The 18,286-nt window shown below is 41.5% G+C and overlaps 1 protein-coding gene across 1 annotated transcript in view; it reads right to left on the minus strand.

The window, feature by feature from the left end:
- Window positions 1-1,608: 1,608 nt before the first annotated feature.
- Window positions 1,609-18,286, minus strand: part of SLC30A7 (solute carrier family 30 member 7) — a 36,120-nt gene continuing 19,442 nt past the window's right edge. Inside the window, exons 9-11 of the mRNA XM_048495951.1 lie at window positions 8,452-8,542; window positions 6,758-6,907; window positions 1,609-6,020 (exon numbers count right to left, since the gene is read on the minus strand). Coding sequence (XP_048351908.1) covers window positions 5,973-6,020; window positions 6,758-6,907; window positions 8,452-8,542 — 289 coding nt within the window. The 3' untranslated portion in view covers window positions 1,609-5,972. The remainder of the gene's footprint in view (window positions 6,021-6,757; window positions 6,908-8,451; window positions 8,543-18,286) is intronic.

Genomic DNA, 18,286 nt, shown 5'->3' on the forward strand with positions numbered 1-18,286 from the left:
TCTGGGGTACTTTAAAGAGGGGTTACTGGGAGGGGTGGGAGGACTTCCCGGGAGACCCGTTGCTGGTTCTGCCCCGAGGCTGCAGTTTATTTTTGCACCAAATTTAGGCTGGCAAGCAAAGTTTACAATATTTGTATCGTTCTTCCTAGCCTTGATTTTGAAGTGATTCAGTAGTTGTCACTCTTCAAATAAACAGCACTGAAGTTGTATGAAATTAGACAAGATTATGATTTCTAGTACTTAATTGGTTTTTCCTGTCCCAGCAAATTTGCTGCACACAGTCCTAGTCTTGACGGTGGTGAAATCATAACTCTGGACCCTCATCTTCCTGTTGTGAGACTCATGTGCTTACAGCTTGGTGGTCCTTGTGCAAGAAAGGCTGAAGACCATTGATGCTGTCTTTGAAGATGGCTAACTACAGCATATATTTAGCAAAATTGGTAGGAAGGTTCATAAAATTGTATTAAACCTCAAGACGCACTTTTGCTTGCAAAATTAAGTTGTGTCAAGGAAGTACATGCGTAACAATAGAGGAGGAATTAAAACTGAAACAGGAAAAGCCCCCTCTTTTAGACCCTGGTTGGTTGTAGCTTCCTAGAGCTGTTATTGAAGTACAGTCATATCTCAGTTTTTGTCACCTTCGGAAATCGCTGATTTCGGTTTTCGCCGATGGGATCCAGCCGTTTATTGCCTTCGGAGCGCTATTCGTCATTCGCCTCGATTTCGTGAGGGCTTACTTTTTTATGTGTTGTTATGCGTCAGCTATGCGTAAATTGCTGCCCCATTTGCTGCCTGCACAAACGGCATAGCCTCGGTTTTCGTTTCGGTTTTCACCGAGGTAATCCAGATGGATTACTGACAAAAAGTGAGGTATGACTATATAAACTTGTGTTCAGCTTGTAGTAGAATAGTTCATAAGAAATCCCTGGATTTACAAAATAAGTTAGGCCAATCTGTTTTTCTTCATCTTATCTAATTTTCTTCGCAGAAGGAGTATTTTATCTTCAATTATATCAGTCACAAACTGTAGCATGAAGAGCTACAACTTAAGCCCTTCGGGGGTAGGCGGTATCTCAAATTTAATAATAAATAAGCACAGGTTTATTCACTTTGGTGAGAACGAAGCTGTAACTAACCGCAAGGACTGATCTTAAAAGTTGGAAAATGTACCACCTTGGTCACAAATTATACCAGCCACTGGTTCCAAATGCTTTAACTGGAACTAAATCTGATAAACACTTCCTCTGAATCTTGCTCCTAACATTGCACTTTTACTTCACAATGGCTTAATCTTAGCAGTCAAAGAAATGCATTATTGCATTCTGTTTTCACCATATATGGAGTCAAATGACTGCCACAATTGTATTTAGCAACTGCCTACATGGAGTTGGTTGACTTAGCTCAGGGATCTGCAACCTGCGGCTCTCCAGATGTTCATGGACTACAATTCCCATCAGCCCCTGCCAGCATGGCCAATTGGCCATGCTGGCAGGGGCTGGTGGGATTTGTAGTCCATGAACATCTGGAGAACCGCAGGTTGCAGACCCCTGACTTAGCTGTACACCAGCAGTACTGGGGGAAATGATCTAAGAAAGTAGATGCACAACCTTTGGGCTTTTAAAAAAGGAAGTTTATTGGTAGGAAAATTGATCCCAACTACTGTCTCAAACATTGCTGTTTAAATATTTAATAGGTATTCAAGTAGAAAAAGATTAATTAAAATATTGAATATTGCTTTGGGCAAGTCAGACTGGCTACTATAGTATTCCCAGATATCAAATACAATCGTCGTGGATGTATAATCACCTGTTTGAATTTGCCTAGCAGTGAAGATCTATCATGCACTGACAAACAAAATAAAAGTCTGATGATAGCAAAGTCCTCACCTCATGTGCAATTTAGGAAATGGTTTCAGAAATATCCCCCACCCACCCCCCTTTAGGATTTCACAGACAAGCCAGACTACATTAGAATGCACAGGTTAAGTATTGGCAATAAGATCACTTTGTCTTATCATTAATTTCCTTCATGATACACCTCTGTGATGTGGCCTATGAATTGTTAAGCATTTCACACCCAAAACTGATCCCAAAGAGAAAGCGGCAAGGCAACAGTCATCAAAATGGGTTCATTTCAAATTTGCCAAGGCATTATCAATTGCCTGCTGAGATTTGGTATGTGTAGTATGCTTATTCCACAGGGCTCCTTTACAATAGCTTAAGGAGGAAATTAGTGGGACAACTCTTTTAAGTGTGAGAATGCTGAAAATCAATCATCTACAACAGGAAACAGCAACCAAGAAGAAAGGAAACGTTGAGCAACACAGAACTGTACATTGGAGAAAGATTCCTTGCAGCAAAAAGCAACAAAACAGCTACTTAGAATAACCAGGACAAGGTCAACAAAGTAAAATTACTTGATCTGAAACTGGACAGGGCATACACCAAAGGTCTTCTCCACATCAGGGCAGCCATGTTTGCCAAAACAAAGCAGCATGACATATTTCGATGCATAGTTGTACTGTTTTTCCTCAAGTTTAGTAACTGATTTAAATTGCAATGTATGTCTAATAGGGGATAGCAATTGCCAATCACTAATTGTGTGTGCATGCGTCTTTCAACACCTGGTAAAATTCAGTTAGCAACCAGCATTGCTTCAGGTTTAATTCTTCAAATTTCCTCAACAGTTAGATAACAGAACTGCACCACCACATTTCGTTTGCTGGTCACTGTTTAGCGTCAACGCAATCAGACACTTTCACTTTTAGAACCATCTTTCTGCTATTCTACAAAAAGGTATCTCAGGACTAGGATGACTAAGGAGATTATTCCCACCTCTTCTCATATTATGCAGCACATGGTTTACTGGAGTAGTTAGGTCAACCCAAAAAATTAAGGTTGGGATACTGATGATTGAACTGCACTGAAATACAAAGACATGCTTGCCTTCCACACCCTACGCTAAAGGCTTGGATACAACATCCAGGGAAAAATATTCACAGTTATGACCTCTTCAGTGCACGAGAAATACATTATGGCGATAAAAATGAGCATTAGTATTTATGTTAAATTATTCCCTTAACAGTATTTTAATCATTTCAGCTGATCAATGGAACTGAAACTCCCCCCGCCCTGTATACATACACCCCTGTAACTACCAATAGATCACTAAAAGGAAGACAAATTTATGAGTCTCAAGAAATCTACCACAGCCTTTTTATGAAAAATAGGATTGCCGAGCCTATTTACTCAGTAATAAACACTCTCATGTTACAAGATAAAAGGATACTTTATTTTCTTTCTAAGATCAGACATCCCATTCTAATAAAACCTCATTCCCCCTAAATTGAAAAGCTTGCATTGTGATGGAAATGAATCTGCACATTTTGTTTATTGGATAATTAAACTGTTGCCTTGAAATGTAGGTCACACCATAGCAATGCACCAAAGTTAATCTATGCCTTCAAAGACAAACACATTTCAAAGCTGCCTTTTTGGTGGAGTATGACTTAACAAGTTATGTGTCATAGGACTGAGAAAAGTCAGCGATAGTAACCACAATTAACTCCTTGCAAAAGGTGTTAGCCAAATTAATACCGCTAAAATGAGGCTTAAAAGTCCCATCCGGTCATTTAGCCTGTGCTCTCAAGTAATGGAAACCTTCATTAGACAATGTAAGTGTAGCGCTGAGCAGGACCAACAGGCAATCCTTTCTAACTAATAAGTGAAAATAAAGTCAACTGGACTGACAACCATTTCACATATTATTAGGCTCCTTCAGGTAGATCATTTCCACATAGAGATAATATGAGTTTATTGAAGGTCATGAATGACAAATGGCACAGACATTTGGCACAGTGCGTGTGGAGAGTTAGACGGCATATCGCATGTTACGGAAATCTCCATGTTGGAAAATATGTTTAACCCTTAAAGGAAAATAATAATTTGTCAAGCATGTGTCCTGTGAAAAGGAATACAATCTAGCCATACCTCTATAGAACAGTAATGGGCTGAGGTTCATCTTCACATCTTGAATTACAGCTTCTGTCTTGCTAAATTTGCGACAAGCAAAGTATAACTAGCACTTAAGCAGCCCATAAGAGATTGCCTAAGATCAAAATGGGTTAAAATGAGTTTACAAGGGTGCTTTATTGCTCATAAAACAAGGGCCACGCTAGACACTATTCCAGCAAACTCTCTAGTGTAGGCATCAGAAAAACCTAAGATGTAGTTAACCAACACAATTGTAATATGTGTATTTTGGAGAAACAATTTCATCATCAAACAGCAAGTCCGGGTTTTCCTAATGCAACCTTGTCTTGATTACTCCATGTAACAGGGCGAACAGCCTTTTGAAAAATCATGGGCGTAGTTCCCACAAATTTAAGAAACACTTCTCAGCTGCTCTGATTAGTAAAAAGTGCTTCCTAGCACATACCCCAGTTTCCACAATCAGCTTCAACATCAGATACCATTCATGAGGTCCTTGTTATTCTGTGTCTGAGATAAACTCCAACAGAAGAGCACAGATTCCATGGTCAAGGCTCATGTCATCAGCTCCCCTGGGTCTTTAAACGATACATTAGACTCTAGGGATGGACTTGTTGAAAATACCTACTATTGAGCACTTGTAAAGTTCAAGAGAAAGCCCAAAATTAAGTTAAAGCATGAAAGGTGGCAGCTTGGAGCAGATGTTGGTTGAATCATAGAAAAATTTACTAAAAGACTTCTGGCATTAAGGGTCATAGGGTTTTACTGGAAAACATATGGCTGGATTTAAACTCAAATGTCATGTCACACTTCAAAATATACAGGCAATTATGTTCCATGATATTAGGCACATAACTATGGGCCCTGCTGCAGATGGGGGATGGGGGAATTTCCTGGGCAAACGTTCTGGCTAAATATTTATTTATAGGCTCTTCAAGACTGAAATACTAGGTGCAAACATGGAATTGGAAGTCAAAGTTCATATCATCTATTGGCCATCATCTATAAAACCTTCATTCTCCAATTAAGTCAGCCAGACATAGCATCCCCTCCTCAGCTAACAAAACCAGGAGGAGGAGGTGATTCATACAAAGCATCCTTTTCAAGTGCCTCATTAAAAAAAAAACATGTCAACTAGTAATCTTATAGCACAGCTTATACACATTAAGAAGTCTGGATATGAAAGAAAATTGAAGAGACCAAGTGGTAGCATCACATTCCTGCAGGTTTTCCTCTGGTGTAATGACCAAACACAGTAATTTTACATTATTGTTAGAAAGCCGAGGCTCTTTCAGTCTGGTCGTAGTTCATGGTAGTCAAGCACTTTGTAAACAAACTTTCTGAAATCATTTCACCTTTGCATTATAAAACTGAAGATTCACCTCCATGGAAATTTAAAATGTAATAGCGAGAGGAAGTTGAATAGCTAAATCACACCAATCACAAGCAAGAATTCTACTGGGCACAATTAGTAGCCGTGAAAATTAATAAAATCCCCCAATGTTCCATATCTGTGCTGGCAGATATTTTGATAAAGGCACTAAAACCCAATATGGTTCGGTTCATTAAGTTTGCAAAAGTACAAACAGTCTTAACATACAGTTCGGTTGCAGAATGTCAACCACTGTAACATAAGCAAAATAAAATTTCCTTATAGCCCCCTTCCCTGTAACAACACTGGCTTCGTGGGATTGAGCAAAAACTTCAGCAGCTTTGGAAACAGCATAACCAATGATTACAGAACCACATTATTAAGTCTGCTGTTGGAACTCAGCAAATAATCCACAAATATTTGGGGCTCATGAAGATTAAGGTCCATACCCTTCCTATTTTTTTCTCTTTATGCAGCCAAAAGTTGGCAGTCTCTGTTCAGATTTGGAGAAATGTAGAGATGAAGGGGATATCTGTTCCAATGAAAGTACAAAGTCTTAAACCATTACAGTACTAGAAAGCTTTGGTCCAAAGGGAACAGTAAGTTATGTGCTACATGGCTGCAAATTCAATCTGTACATACAGTTGTCGTATTCCAGCCTGCAAATACAAAAGAACAAACCACTTTAGGAAACAGTTCTACAAATACAACCTTGTTCTGCAAAGCTGTTGGCCATGCTTGTTTTAAAATGGGCTAGGAAGCAGCTAAGGCGATCCAGTCATGTTTATGTATGAGGAAGTGCCTATGCCAACAAGCCCCCTCTCACCCCAGTTTCAGGCCAAGCAGCAAGGGCCGCAGCAGGACAAACCCGAGGCCAGAGCCTGAGCCAGTAAGAAATTTAAACCACTTGCACCACCCAGAAGAGGCCTCCTTCAACAGCCTCTTCATGCCTCTGTTTCCCAACTCCTCTGCTACTTTCACTAAAGGCATGCGACTCTCCTTCAGTCTCTTAGTCTCCACCTGCCCCCTACCACAAACAGACAATGTTCCCATGTCTCACAAAAGTCAGGCCACAAAATTAGTGACCTGCACAAATTTAATACCAGACTTTACACTGTATTTCCCTCTCAGTTACTTTCAATACAGTAAAAGTGAGGATGTTTTTCTTGTTTAAATATCTCAATAAGGTGTGTTCCCATACACCTAAATTCTGAAGACATCCTCAGCTGCTAGAATGAAATGTATAAATGCCACTCAGGCTTTTCAAAGCTACAAAAGAAAATAATCACCTTGTCCTGCAATTTCTTAACTTTCCTCCCCCTGCCACAAAAAAATACTTTCTAGTTAGTCACTGCTGCATTTATAATTACAGTGAATATATAACCCAGTGAGATACCTGAGTAAAAATGTTGTGAGTTTGGCTTAAAATCCACTTTGCATCAGCATCTGGAGCAACAAACAGTTTCAAGGTCCCTATGTAAACATCAGTACAAAGGGTCCAAAAATGTGGATCGTGTAAACTATAAACTCCTTGCAACTGCTGAACCTAAAACACAGAAGAGGCATTGGATTGTTGCTGTTGTTTTAAGCAATTTATTTATTTAGAAAATGTATATACACCCCATCTGGGGAACCTGCTCGTAAGGGCTTTAAAAATAAAACATGATAAAATCATACAATACCTGAAAATCATTAGAAAAATAAGAAATTATTTAAAACCAGCTGGAGCAGGGATCTGCAACCTGCGGCTCTCCAGATATTCAGGGACTACAATTCCCATCAACCCCTGCCAGCACGGCCAATTGGCCATGCTGGCAGGGGCTGATGGGATTTGTAGTCCATGAACATCTAGAGAGTCGCAGGTTGCAGACCCCTGAGCTGGAGCATTTAAAGTTGGGCAGCCCAATCCAGAGGGGGAGGGGTGAATCTAGGCCTATGACAGGGAAATGGCATCCCCAGGGCACCTACCCCAATGGAGGAGAAAATCCACTGGTGTCCAGCCTCGCATCAGCGCTCCTGCGCCACCTCCAGCTGTGCCGACATGATTCCAGGGGCAGGCCAGGGGGTGAAACCAACTTTAGTCAGCTTCCACTGCCTGCACAACCCCCATGCATCTGCAGGGGCTGGCTCGGAGATACTCCACGTATCTGTTCCCTATGGGGGATTCTAGTTATTTTTTTAAAAAAAATATTTCGCCTTCCGTGCCATGGGAAAGTCCTTTGGAGGCAGTGCCAGGATTGGGCTGTAAATCTCTTGACCTTAATGTGTACAGCTTGTAAACTATACACATTAAAGAAAAGAGATTGAGACTTCCTTTTTTGTACTGGGTAAGCTAGTTTTAGTAAAAATGCCACTGAGGCATAGTATTTAAAAATAACTGGTTGTATTCAGCGATAAGTTCACATAAAGACTGCATATAATCCGCCTTTATCGTTGCCCTAACAATCCCTCCCAGATCCTGGAAAGTGGAGGAGGAGGAGGAGGAGAAGGAGGAATTTGTATTTATACCTCACCTTTCTTTCCCGTAAGCAGACTCAAGGTAGCTTACAAGCTCCTTTCCGTTCCTTTCCCCACAACAGGCACTTTGTGAGGTAGGTGGGGCCGAGAGGGTTCCAAAGAACTGTAACTAGCCCAAGGTCACCCAGAAGGAACATAGGAGTGCGGAAACACATCTGGTTCACCAGATAAGCCTCTGCCACTCAGATGGAGGAGTAGGAAATCAAACCCATCTGCTCTTAACCACTATACTACCTGGCTGTATGAGCTGGTGGGCTGAACTAAGGAGGGGTGGTCGTCTTTCATTAGCCTAATTCTGTAGATCACCCTTCCTTTGGTGTGTAGAAGGAGGCAGGATATTTAAGCCTGGCAAATCAGAAAGTTTCTAAAGAAGCACTCTAAGGAATTGTAAAGAGTTTCTAAACCTATGGGCTGTCCAAGATAAAATATATATATGATAAGAAATAGTTCTGATCAGTTGTTAAGAAAAGTTGTACAGGTTTCTTAGAGGAGAAGTTAAGAGGCCCATATTTGAGTGCTGCATTATCTAGGTGTATATTTCAAGCAGAAACATCTGGAAATGTTACAGCTTACCCTTTGATAGCACTGAGGCAGAGAACTTTCCAAGGAAGGAGGTGTGCGCTGCATCAAAATTCCAATGGATTCTCTTAAAAGAGGGATGACACTGGAAGAAATGTTAAAAGCAATTTTAAAGTCTACATCTTATTTAAACATAATGGACAAATCAGTGTTCATGAAGCATATGACAATTACCCTCCTTTCTCTTAAGAACAAATGGAAAGGTAAACATGCCTTTTCAAATACATGGTAGCGGGGGAGAGAATGCCACGGAAAAAAGATTTTTAAAAGAACATAATATAGGGGATTTTTAAAATATAAAAACTACCATAAGCTCATCCACAATTGAAAATTCCTTTAGATTAGTAAAGTTGAACAAAACATTAGCGATAAGTAACTAACACTTTACTTGCTGAGCTGTGTTTCTGAAGTCATTTGTGCTTAATATGTAGACTGTGAACCCTTCAGAGACCATAAACAGTTTGATAAAATTGCCACAAGCAGTCTTGAGCCCATGGGGCTCATTTTCCTTTACGGAATTTAATCTACAGGACATTTTAATCTACAATTAAAGCATTAGTAGATTAATCGCTCCAATTCTTCTATCAAAACTTGTAGCGTTCTAGTTGCAATCAAATATTGTGAATTAAGAGGCTGCTGCTAAAGTTCAGCGATTTGAAAAATTAATCAAACAGAATGTAGTCCTCCCTAGAGACTCTAGTATTGCAATGCAACATAAACCTTACCAAAAGAGACAGAACTCAACTACACTCTACACAGAAAAAGTCATACACTTCGAAGCCAGCTTGCAGAAAGATTTTCTAGCAGTCATATACTATATATTTCTACAGGAACAGTTATCAAGACAACATGCTCAAAGATGACGCTGTGTGTTAAAACTAGATTAAAAGATCAGATCTAATTCACAGGACTATTGGTCTATGTGACACAACGACCCTCCACAATATTTTTACGTCCATATAACCATGTGACTAATTTTAAATTCAGAGTGTGTCAGACGGTTTCTGAACCCATTTTGGTTGGCTCATGTGTGTACCTCACTCCTCCCCCTTCACACCAAAACAAATTATAACTAAAACCCTAACAAGACAGAGCTAATCGGATGTGAGGGCGATCTGGCTGCGACATCTGTCACCCCATTGATCGCCAGGGTTGATTCGGCTGATCTGGCTGGCTAGGTGGGTGTCCCCTACCTCCCTCACCGCTCCATCTGCGTCCCTCCCGAAGCTGCGCGCTCGGTGGAAGAGGACGACCATCCCAGATAGAAGGAGTGTATCGTTCTTCGGTCAAGGGTATACGATAGTTGCGCTCCCCTGCTAGAACCTCCAAACAAGCTCAAGGTCTATTTGTAGGAGAACGTAGGGTAGTCAAGCTTCCAAGACAGAGCTAATGCTGGCTGGGAAACCTGAGGTCTTACAAGACATCATGCTGCCAATTTCAGAGAGGGTTCAGCTGACTCGACAAGACTTGCTTAAGAGCCTTGGACTTACACTGGATGCTGCATTACTGCTGGAGAAGAAAATTAATGGATTTCCGAAAATGCTCTTTTCCAACTTAATCTAGTCAAGAAGATCCCCCCCCCCCTTTCAGTCAGTTGATCTGACCACCTGGATCCACAGTACAGTAACACTGAGATAAGTCTACTGTAATGTACTATATACAACTCTCCTCTTGAAATCAACTCGGAAATGCCAGTTGCTGCAAAAGATCACAGCTCAGTTATTATCGGAAATGAGGTTGAGTATGCATGCATATTACATGTTTTACGTACTTTAAAATGCAAGTTTTAAAAGACAATGTCAGATGTATCTTTGATTTCTATTTTGCCAATGTATTTCCCAGCTTACTTTGAAGGAGCCCCGTTGACTATGAAGAACATTTCTGCTCTAGTAAACACTAGAACGCGCTACTTGGGTCACAACTCTGGCACTTTAAGAGATGGCCACAGAAAGAAATTTTAGCTACAGAGGCAAGGCTATGCCCACTTTAAAATCTATATGAAATATGATGCTGATAAAACTCATAGTTTACACTTTTACACCCACCATCAATTTAACAGCATTTTACAACAGCCAGAAATGTGAAAAAACATTCTTGCCTTATGTCTGGTTTGGGGAATGTTTTTCTTATGATCCAAGATAATAAGGCAGAAGGAGGGAGATGTCATAAAAACAAAAATTAGAAAGGACAAGTTCAGCCATAATGAAATGACTTGCTCAAAACAGCAAGCTTTGCATTTTGTTGAAGTCCAGGGATGCAGGGATTTTAGTGGCAATGAAGCGGCGAGCATTTGGAAGCAAGTAGGAGGTTCACTAGTGGCAACTGTAAAAGTGACAATATTTCCAAGCCAGTAAACACACAGTTACCATGATGAAGGGGCTTGGACAGCAAACCAACAATTTCACCGCTTTGAATACTAGGATTCATCTTGCCCAAAAGAACTCCTTAGAGTGATCATGCCATCTAACCACACAATCCATTGTCTACAGCCAAACCAACAGAAACAATCATGTTTTCCCCAGTTTTTTAGTCAGCACTAAATACCTGTCAGATGTACACCAAGCGTTCTTAAAACCACAGTATTTGCCTAGAGATGGACAGACTAACAGGCCTAGACTGGTACTTGGAGTCATCTTCTCCAGGATAGGTCCAGCAGAGAAATAATCAGTATGTCCCAAGTTGTTACAAACAGTTTACACTCAAGCCTCTCTAAACATATTGTGAAAGATCTGCAATTGTCTCCTTGAAGATTATCCTTCCTCTCTCATGGACCGATAAGGGTGGGGCGATGCCAATCCTTCCAACAGACAACCAACCCAAAGTAACTGATTTCCCAAAAAAGGGTGGACCATCCCAGCAAAACACAAACCCAGCAACTAACCCCTGCAACACTTCTGCCAACCACTCAAAGGAAAGTATCAAAGGACTAACTTAGCACTATACCTTTTTCAGGATAAAGGTGACAGTGCAGTCGCATGTTCTCCAGCGGAAGTCAAAGCAGCATGCAACTGTATCGTACAGTAGCCTGAGTCTCTCGGAGCATTTTAAAACCTTATTTAAGCACCACTTCTGTTGAAACTATTATTGTCTGTGGGGTGCTGTGTGTTTCCGGGCTGTATGGCCGTGTTCTAGCAGCATTCCCTCCTGACATCAGGAAAGAATGCTGCTAGAACACGGCCATACAGCCCAGAAACCACACAGCAACCCAGTGATTCCAGCCGTGAAAGTCTTCGACAATATATTATTATCTGTACTGGGAAACATAGCACTTGGATGACATAGCATTGATATTGCTCTGGACGCCTGCTATCGAGACTTAACTTTTTGTAAAGTGTGTCCAAGTGTGTTGGCAGGTGCAACTTTACAAAAAGCGAAGTCTCAATAGCAGGTGTCCGGAGCAACATCAACACTATGGTATCCAAGTGCTATGTTTCCCGGTACAGATAATAGTTTCAACGAAAGTGGTGCTTAAATAAGGTTTTAAAACACTTCCAGGGAATCCGGAGGAGAGGCAGGCACAAGGACCCTGAAGAGCAGTGCAACACAGGAAGATGTGGTGGATTGATGCACACGTCTCCTGTTAGGTTTAACTTGAAAACGGCATAGTCACCCCATCACATCATCTTCTGCAGGGAATCCTGCATCCTGTACATCCTCTTCTGCAGGGGGTCCCAAACATGGTACCCGCCAACACATTTCCTAGCAACCAAGTGTTTTTAGAAAGTGGATAGAATCAGATAAGACTTTTGCTCAGCAACGCTTCTGACTGGCCACTGCAGATCTAACTGGCCATGCAGACTTCTCCTCTCGCCCCCTTCAAAAAAAAATCTGCTTTGGCAGAAGTTGCCACCATTTTGTGACCTAAAATAAGCTGTGAATGCAATAAAATATTTTGACCAATGTGTTCATTTTAAAAGGCACCCTGTTAAACAGAGCTTCTGCCTGAAATGTTGAAACGAGGCATAACTTCACACCCTGCAGCAGAATTCCAAAGGTGTCCACAGGATCAAAAAGGTTGGGTCCTCTGCTCTACTGCGAGGCTATCATATGCAAAAAAAATGCCCTCTGCTATTTACTCTGGCCAACTAAACAGCCTCTATGCCGCCCTAACCTACAGAAGTGAATAAATGGACATAAATATTATGTTAAAATATAAACAATTCAATAAGGGAGCATTATTAATCTCTCTAGACAATAGCAGACTTAAACAGATAATAGATTTAACCACCCTGGATAACAGACTTAAAAGGTTGCAGTACTTCAATACAAATGTTTCAAAGGAAAACTGTAGCAAAAAGTGCCTAAGCTGGAATTCATATGCAGATGTATCCTATCAGACTTGAACTTAATAAAGACTGGGTACAGTTAACTCTTTCTAAAAAAGGACTGCTCTTCCGTAGAGACACCCTATTCAAATTCACCCCACCTTGTCAACCCATCCAGAATCCAGAGTGATCCACACTATCAGGCTTTCATCTGTGCTCTAGTCAGCAACATTACATAGCTTACCCTGGGAAACTGGGCCTTCCGAATGGAATTTTCACTCCTTTACCCCATAAATCCTTTTTCTAAAGTCTTTGGTGAAGTATCAAAAGAGAAGCAACCGGTGCTAGGCAACCACTCATATTGCTATTCAATAAAAACTTCCCAACAGGGACCGGAAGGGCCAGTAGACAAAAAATGAACTATTTGGCATGCGTATTCAATGAATGATTACTGCTATGCAGAGTAAGAGCCACAAGACCGGCAGCCAATGTCAATCAGCATACCAAGTAAAGGCCTAAGAAAAATCTGGAAGATAATGTGCTTCCTGTAGTGAATGTCCAAACATACCACATAATTGCATACCACATAATTGCAGTGAATGTCCAGACTACCTTTCAGACGTGGCCAAGCTCACATTTCACTTTCACCTCAGATCAGACATGGTAAATGTAAGAACTGTTTCTTGACACAGCTAAGAAGAAACGTAGTTTAAGGGAGGTTTGGTTGGTGCAATGACTCTGTTACAGTTTATTATAAAAGCTGATAACGCAAAAGGTACCATCAGCCATCTAAGCTTCCTCTCAAGTGAGTGAATACACATTTTCACAAGTAACCACTCTCAGGGCACAACCTGGAGAAAAGTATGATCATACTGATAATTCTCCCCTGCCTTAGCAGCATTATCATAAGCGCTGTCCCACCAGACTCAGAGGTCGGGTCAGGTACTAACTAAACTAGTAATACTTTAATTTTTCACAGCATTTTTCCTTCGTTACAGGAGTGCCTGAAAACTGTGCCGCTGTGTCTTGTGAAGAAGCGTGCGCATTCAGACTTCCCTTTACTATTATTAGCTCCTCTCCTGACTGAAGTAAACACACGTTCAAAGAGCAACTCAGAAAACAGTCATAAGGATTGCATGTTGCAGCAGTCCCATCGTGAAAGATACAAAAAGCAGAAGTACACTGGACAGGCAAGCGGATCTAGACAAAGCAAGAAGATGGGACTGAACATGGCTGTGGCACCACTGCCATATCAGTTACACAGAACAAGTCTTAGACATTAGGCCTGGATACCAGTACCACTGGCCCTGACCTGGACGGCCCAAGCTAGCTCCATCTTGCCAGATCTCAGAAGCTCAGCAGGTTTGGCCCTTGTTAGTACTTGGATGGGACATCCACCAAGGAAATCCAGTATTGCTATGCAGAGGCAGATAATGGCAAACACCTCTACTCATCTCTTGCCTTGGGGGGAAGAATTAGGACTAATAAAAGGAAACACTTCTTCACACAACGTGTGATTGGTGTTTGGAATATGCTGCCACAGGAGGTGGTGATGGCCACTAACCTGGATAGCTTTAAAAGGGGCTTGGATAGATTTATGGAGGAGAAGTCGATTTATGGCTACCAATCTTGATCCTCTTTGATCTGAGATTGCAAATGCCTTAACAGTCCAGGTGCTCGGGAGCAACAGCCGCAGAAGGCCATTGCTTTCACATCCTGCATGTGAGCTCCCAATGGCACCTGGTGGGCCACTGCGAGTAGCAGAGAGCTGGACTAGATGGACTCTGGTCTGATCCAGCTGGCTTGTTCTTATGTTCTAAAAACACTGCAGGCTTGTCATAAGTCACTGTGGCTTGACGGCACTTTCCACGACCACCATTACCACCATTTCCATTTGGGATGGCATTCTGGCTTTATAGTCAGTTGATACATCTATCCATTTATTCTACCATAGAGAAGGTGGAAGAGTGGCATCCTTCCTGGCGGCTCCATCGCCATCCGAGATCTGGGGGGTGCCTGGAGGGCCTTTTCTGTGGTGGCCCTGGCACTTTGGAATACTCTCCCCCAGAGGTTCATCAGGCACCAACTCTGCAGGAGTTTAGGCACCTAGCCAAGATCACTCTCTGTACCCAGGCATACAGGTGATCCCTCCTGGGCGGTGCCTCCCCTCCTATTTGTTCTTGTGCTGGAACACTTTGTTCCTGTGCTGGCCATACTGGCACTCTATTGGGGCAGCCCCAATCCAATTTTTAAAGTGCATTGAGGGAGCATTATGAGGGGAGGGATGATTACGTATTTTTAGGAGGGTTAGGGTGGGGGATGGTTTCAAAGTCTATTTATGACAATTTTAAGATTGATATGTGTTTTGTAACTGTGCCCACCCAGGGACTTAGGTGATGCATCAGCAGGTAATAAGTATCCAGAAAATAATTAAATAAACATGACTAAAGAGAGAAGATCCCCAAGATAGAAGAAAATGGTAAAAGGGTGATGCTAAAAGAAGAAGACGACCATTCCCCCCACAAAACGGAATAAGGGGCTCTAACTGGCAGCTTTACAAATACTGATGTGATAATGTATGACATTCCATGACACAGAGCTTGTGCTGCTGCCATTGCCACCCTAAGCAGAGTTAGGCTCTTCAAAGCCCACTGAAGTTAGGCAAGAGTTCCAGAGAAGACAACCGGAGTTAGCTAACATAAACAAGACCTTTGAGAGAGAACGTGGAACACTGTGGGCAAGGGCTTCATAGCCACAGTCCAGACCACAAACAGGAAATTCATGACTGTCAGCAATTTACGTGACATGGTTCTGTGTGTGTGTTTTTTCAACAAAGTCCATCTGCTCTGAACACACAGAATTCATCCAGCTTTATACTGTACTTAAAGCAAGCCTCAGCTACATTTCAAAATCATTTCCTTCCAGCAGACACATTCTGCCCCTAAAATAAACACATAATTGGGAAACTGCCTATTTTTTCAATCATTTGGTTTTAAAGGAGCTGGACAAAATTTTCTTTAACTTGCAGTGGCAAGATATCGACCATATTTGCACACAAGGAAAATGACCCTAAATGTAAGATGATGCCCCTTAAAATTACATACCTCCTTCAAAAACATTTTACATACATACTTGTATGTTTTCCTGGCAGCACACCTGGAAAAGAAGTTTTCCTTTTCAGTCAAAAGAAGTTTTCCTTTTCAGTAGGACTAGAGAAGCTTCTTTTTCATACTGTCCACTGCCTTGATCAGCGCCCTTTCTTCAAGGAACAGTCCTGCTGCAACAAGTGAGTTAGCACTAACTTAGCCCCAAAGTTGCTGCATGGGTTACAGGAGAATTTAACTGCTACATTCCTCTTTCATCTGTGCCACTATTTCATTGTTGACTCTGGGGGAGAATCCATATGACTCAGTAGAGACAAAGCAATACAAATCAGTTCCACAGCTTGAAAGTAATAATTAGGCACGTGGAGTCAGACAGCGAATATCCCAAATGTCACTGGTGCCAAAATCTCACATCTTCAGTAGCAGCTACCGAAAACCACTATGGCAGAGGGATTGGAGTGCTAGATAATTATCTGGGAGCCCAAGAGGCAAATGCCATTCTTCCATGAAGCTCTCTTGTCTTTGGGCCAGTAACTCTCCTGCTGCCTCACCTATCTTGTGAGGATAAAACAGAAGAGGGGAGGAAGATGCTTGCCAGCCTGAGCTCCCTGGACAAAGGGAAATATAATTAGAATAAGTGAACACATCTAAAAGGATCAGTGGACCCATGCCCCCACCCTATAAGAGGATAAATGTATGTACAGTTTTCAAAGAACCCATGTGCATGCACCTTGTGTAGACTCTCTCCACCACAACTGAATCCTGGGCTCTACTCAGAAGTTAAAGGGGAGTGGGGGAGCCAATGGACCAAACCCTATTCTCTCCTCTGTGTATGTTCAGCAGTCTCTGGTGTAACCTCTGCACATTCCTGTGGTTTCCAAAGCCCCATTTTGAATAATGTATTTTGCAACAGAATTATTTCCACATCTAGCTACAGCCTATTTAACAAAAAAAAAAATTAAACAGCAGGTTTGTACTCTATACACAGAGAGAGTAAACATATCCAAGGAAAGGAACTATTCTACTCATGGGGAAGAAGTTACAGAGTAGTCCTGATGTTCTCTCTCAAGCACAATTATACAAGGGATTTGCTACAGAATAAATGGAAGAGGAATGAGGAAGGAACAGAAAAAAGAGAAAGGCACTGCAGGACAAAGGAACCACAGAACAGAATTCCACCTCCGTGTTTAGTGATATCCGACACTCTAAATTGGACATTATTATACTGAGCGCTTATTATTGGCATCCAGCAGTCTAAACTAAAGGAAATACAGCCGCAGAGTGAAGGCATAAGTGTAATCATTTAAATGCATATTACACTGTTCGCGCTGTAATTCAGCACAGTAGCTGAAACACTGAAAAAGAACCAGTGAAAGAAAACAGCAGCTTGAGATAAAAGTCTCACTCAATGGGAAAGAGCTCCCATTTTGGTTGATGAGGAGTGTTATGCCACTATTGAGCCATCAGTAAAACACTTACAGCTTTGCCCACTTAATATGCAGCCCACGTTCCCCGCCAGATTGAGCACTGTGTCTCAGTCCTTGGTATTTCCCCATCACCAATGTGGCCTAAAGGGTGGTTTCCATGAATACTCTTGGCAACTGGACTCTGCCCTACACAATGAATCCTCTGTAGTTATAATACATCTAACAAGTATATTTACTGGCCTGGGTTTGAAAGCATATCTGCTTCTATCTTGAGTAAAATACATGCTTGCATAAATCGTTATGGGTTAGCATATTAAAAGCTACTTTCTGGTACAGAACTTCACAATCTCATAGCACCAAAGCAGAGTACAAAAAAGGAATGAGTTTCATAAGCCATTTTCTTATGTGCAATGTCAGTTTCTGCAAGTGATATTCATGTCAGTTTCTGCAAGTAATACAGCCAAAAGTCAGCAATTGTGTTAACATTCAAAATATCTAGACAAAAGAATTGGGAATCTGCAACTTAAATTTTTTCTTCTTCTTTTCAGAATATTAAATTCAGCTCTATTAATTTGAAAATCAGAAATCCGCACAAACATACTCTTCGGGGGTGCAACAAAAGTGCAGTATGCCTGGCACCATATATCTCTAGTGAAGCAAATTTTCCAACAGACAGTTTACACCAATTTGATTCTCCTTTTTGAACTATCTGTACAGTCACCTGGCCAGCTTGAACCAATGCCCTTTACTAAGGCAGGGAGGAGTGGAAAAGTTGAAGGAAGCAAATGCATACCGCTGTGCTCCATTTTCCCTGTTCAGGCAGGGAAAAGATCGTGCTTTGTCCACTCTTGGAAACTGAAGGGCTTCTCTGATCTGCAGTGCAGTGAGTTCTGAAGACAAATATGTGCACAATTGAGAATCTGACCCAAAAGTACGCTTGACCCGAACAAACGTGTGCAAAAGGCCTCCGTAAGGCTGAAAAGGGATCAATGTTACTGCTTCAGTACTCCTACCCCAAGAGGCATCAAACCTC

This window comes from Sphaerodactylus townsendi, linkage group LG05, assembly GCF_021028975.2.
Source record: "Sphaerodactylus townsendi isolate TG3544 linkage group LG05, MPM_Stown_v2.3, whole genome shotgun sequence".
Taxonomy (NCBI): domain Eukaryota; kingdom Metazoa; phylum Chordata; class Lepidosauria; order Squamata; family Sphaerodactylidae; genus Sphaerodactylus; species Sphaerodactylus townsendi.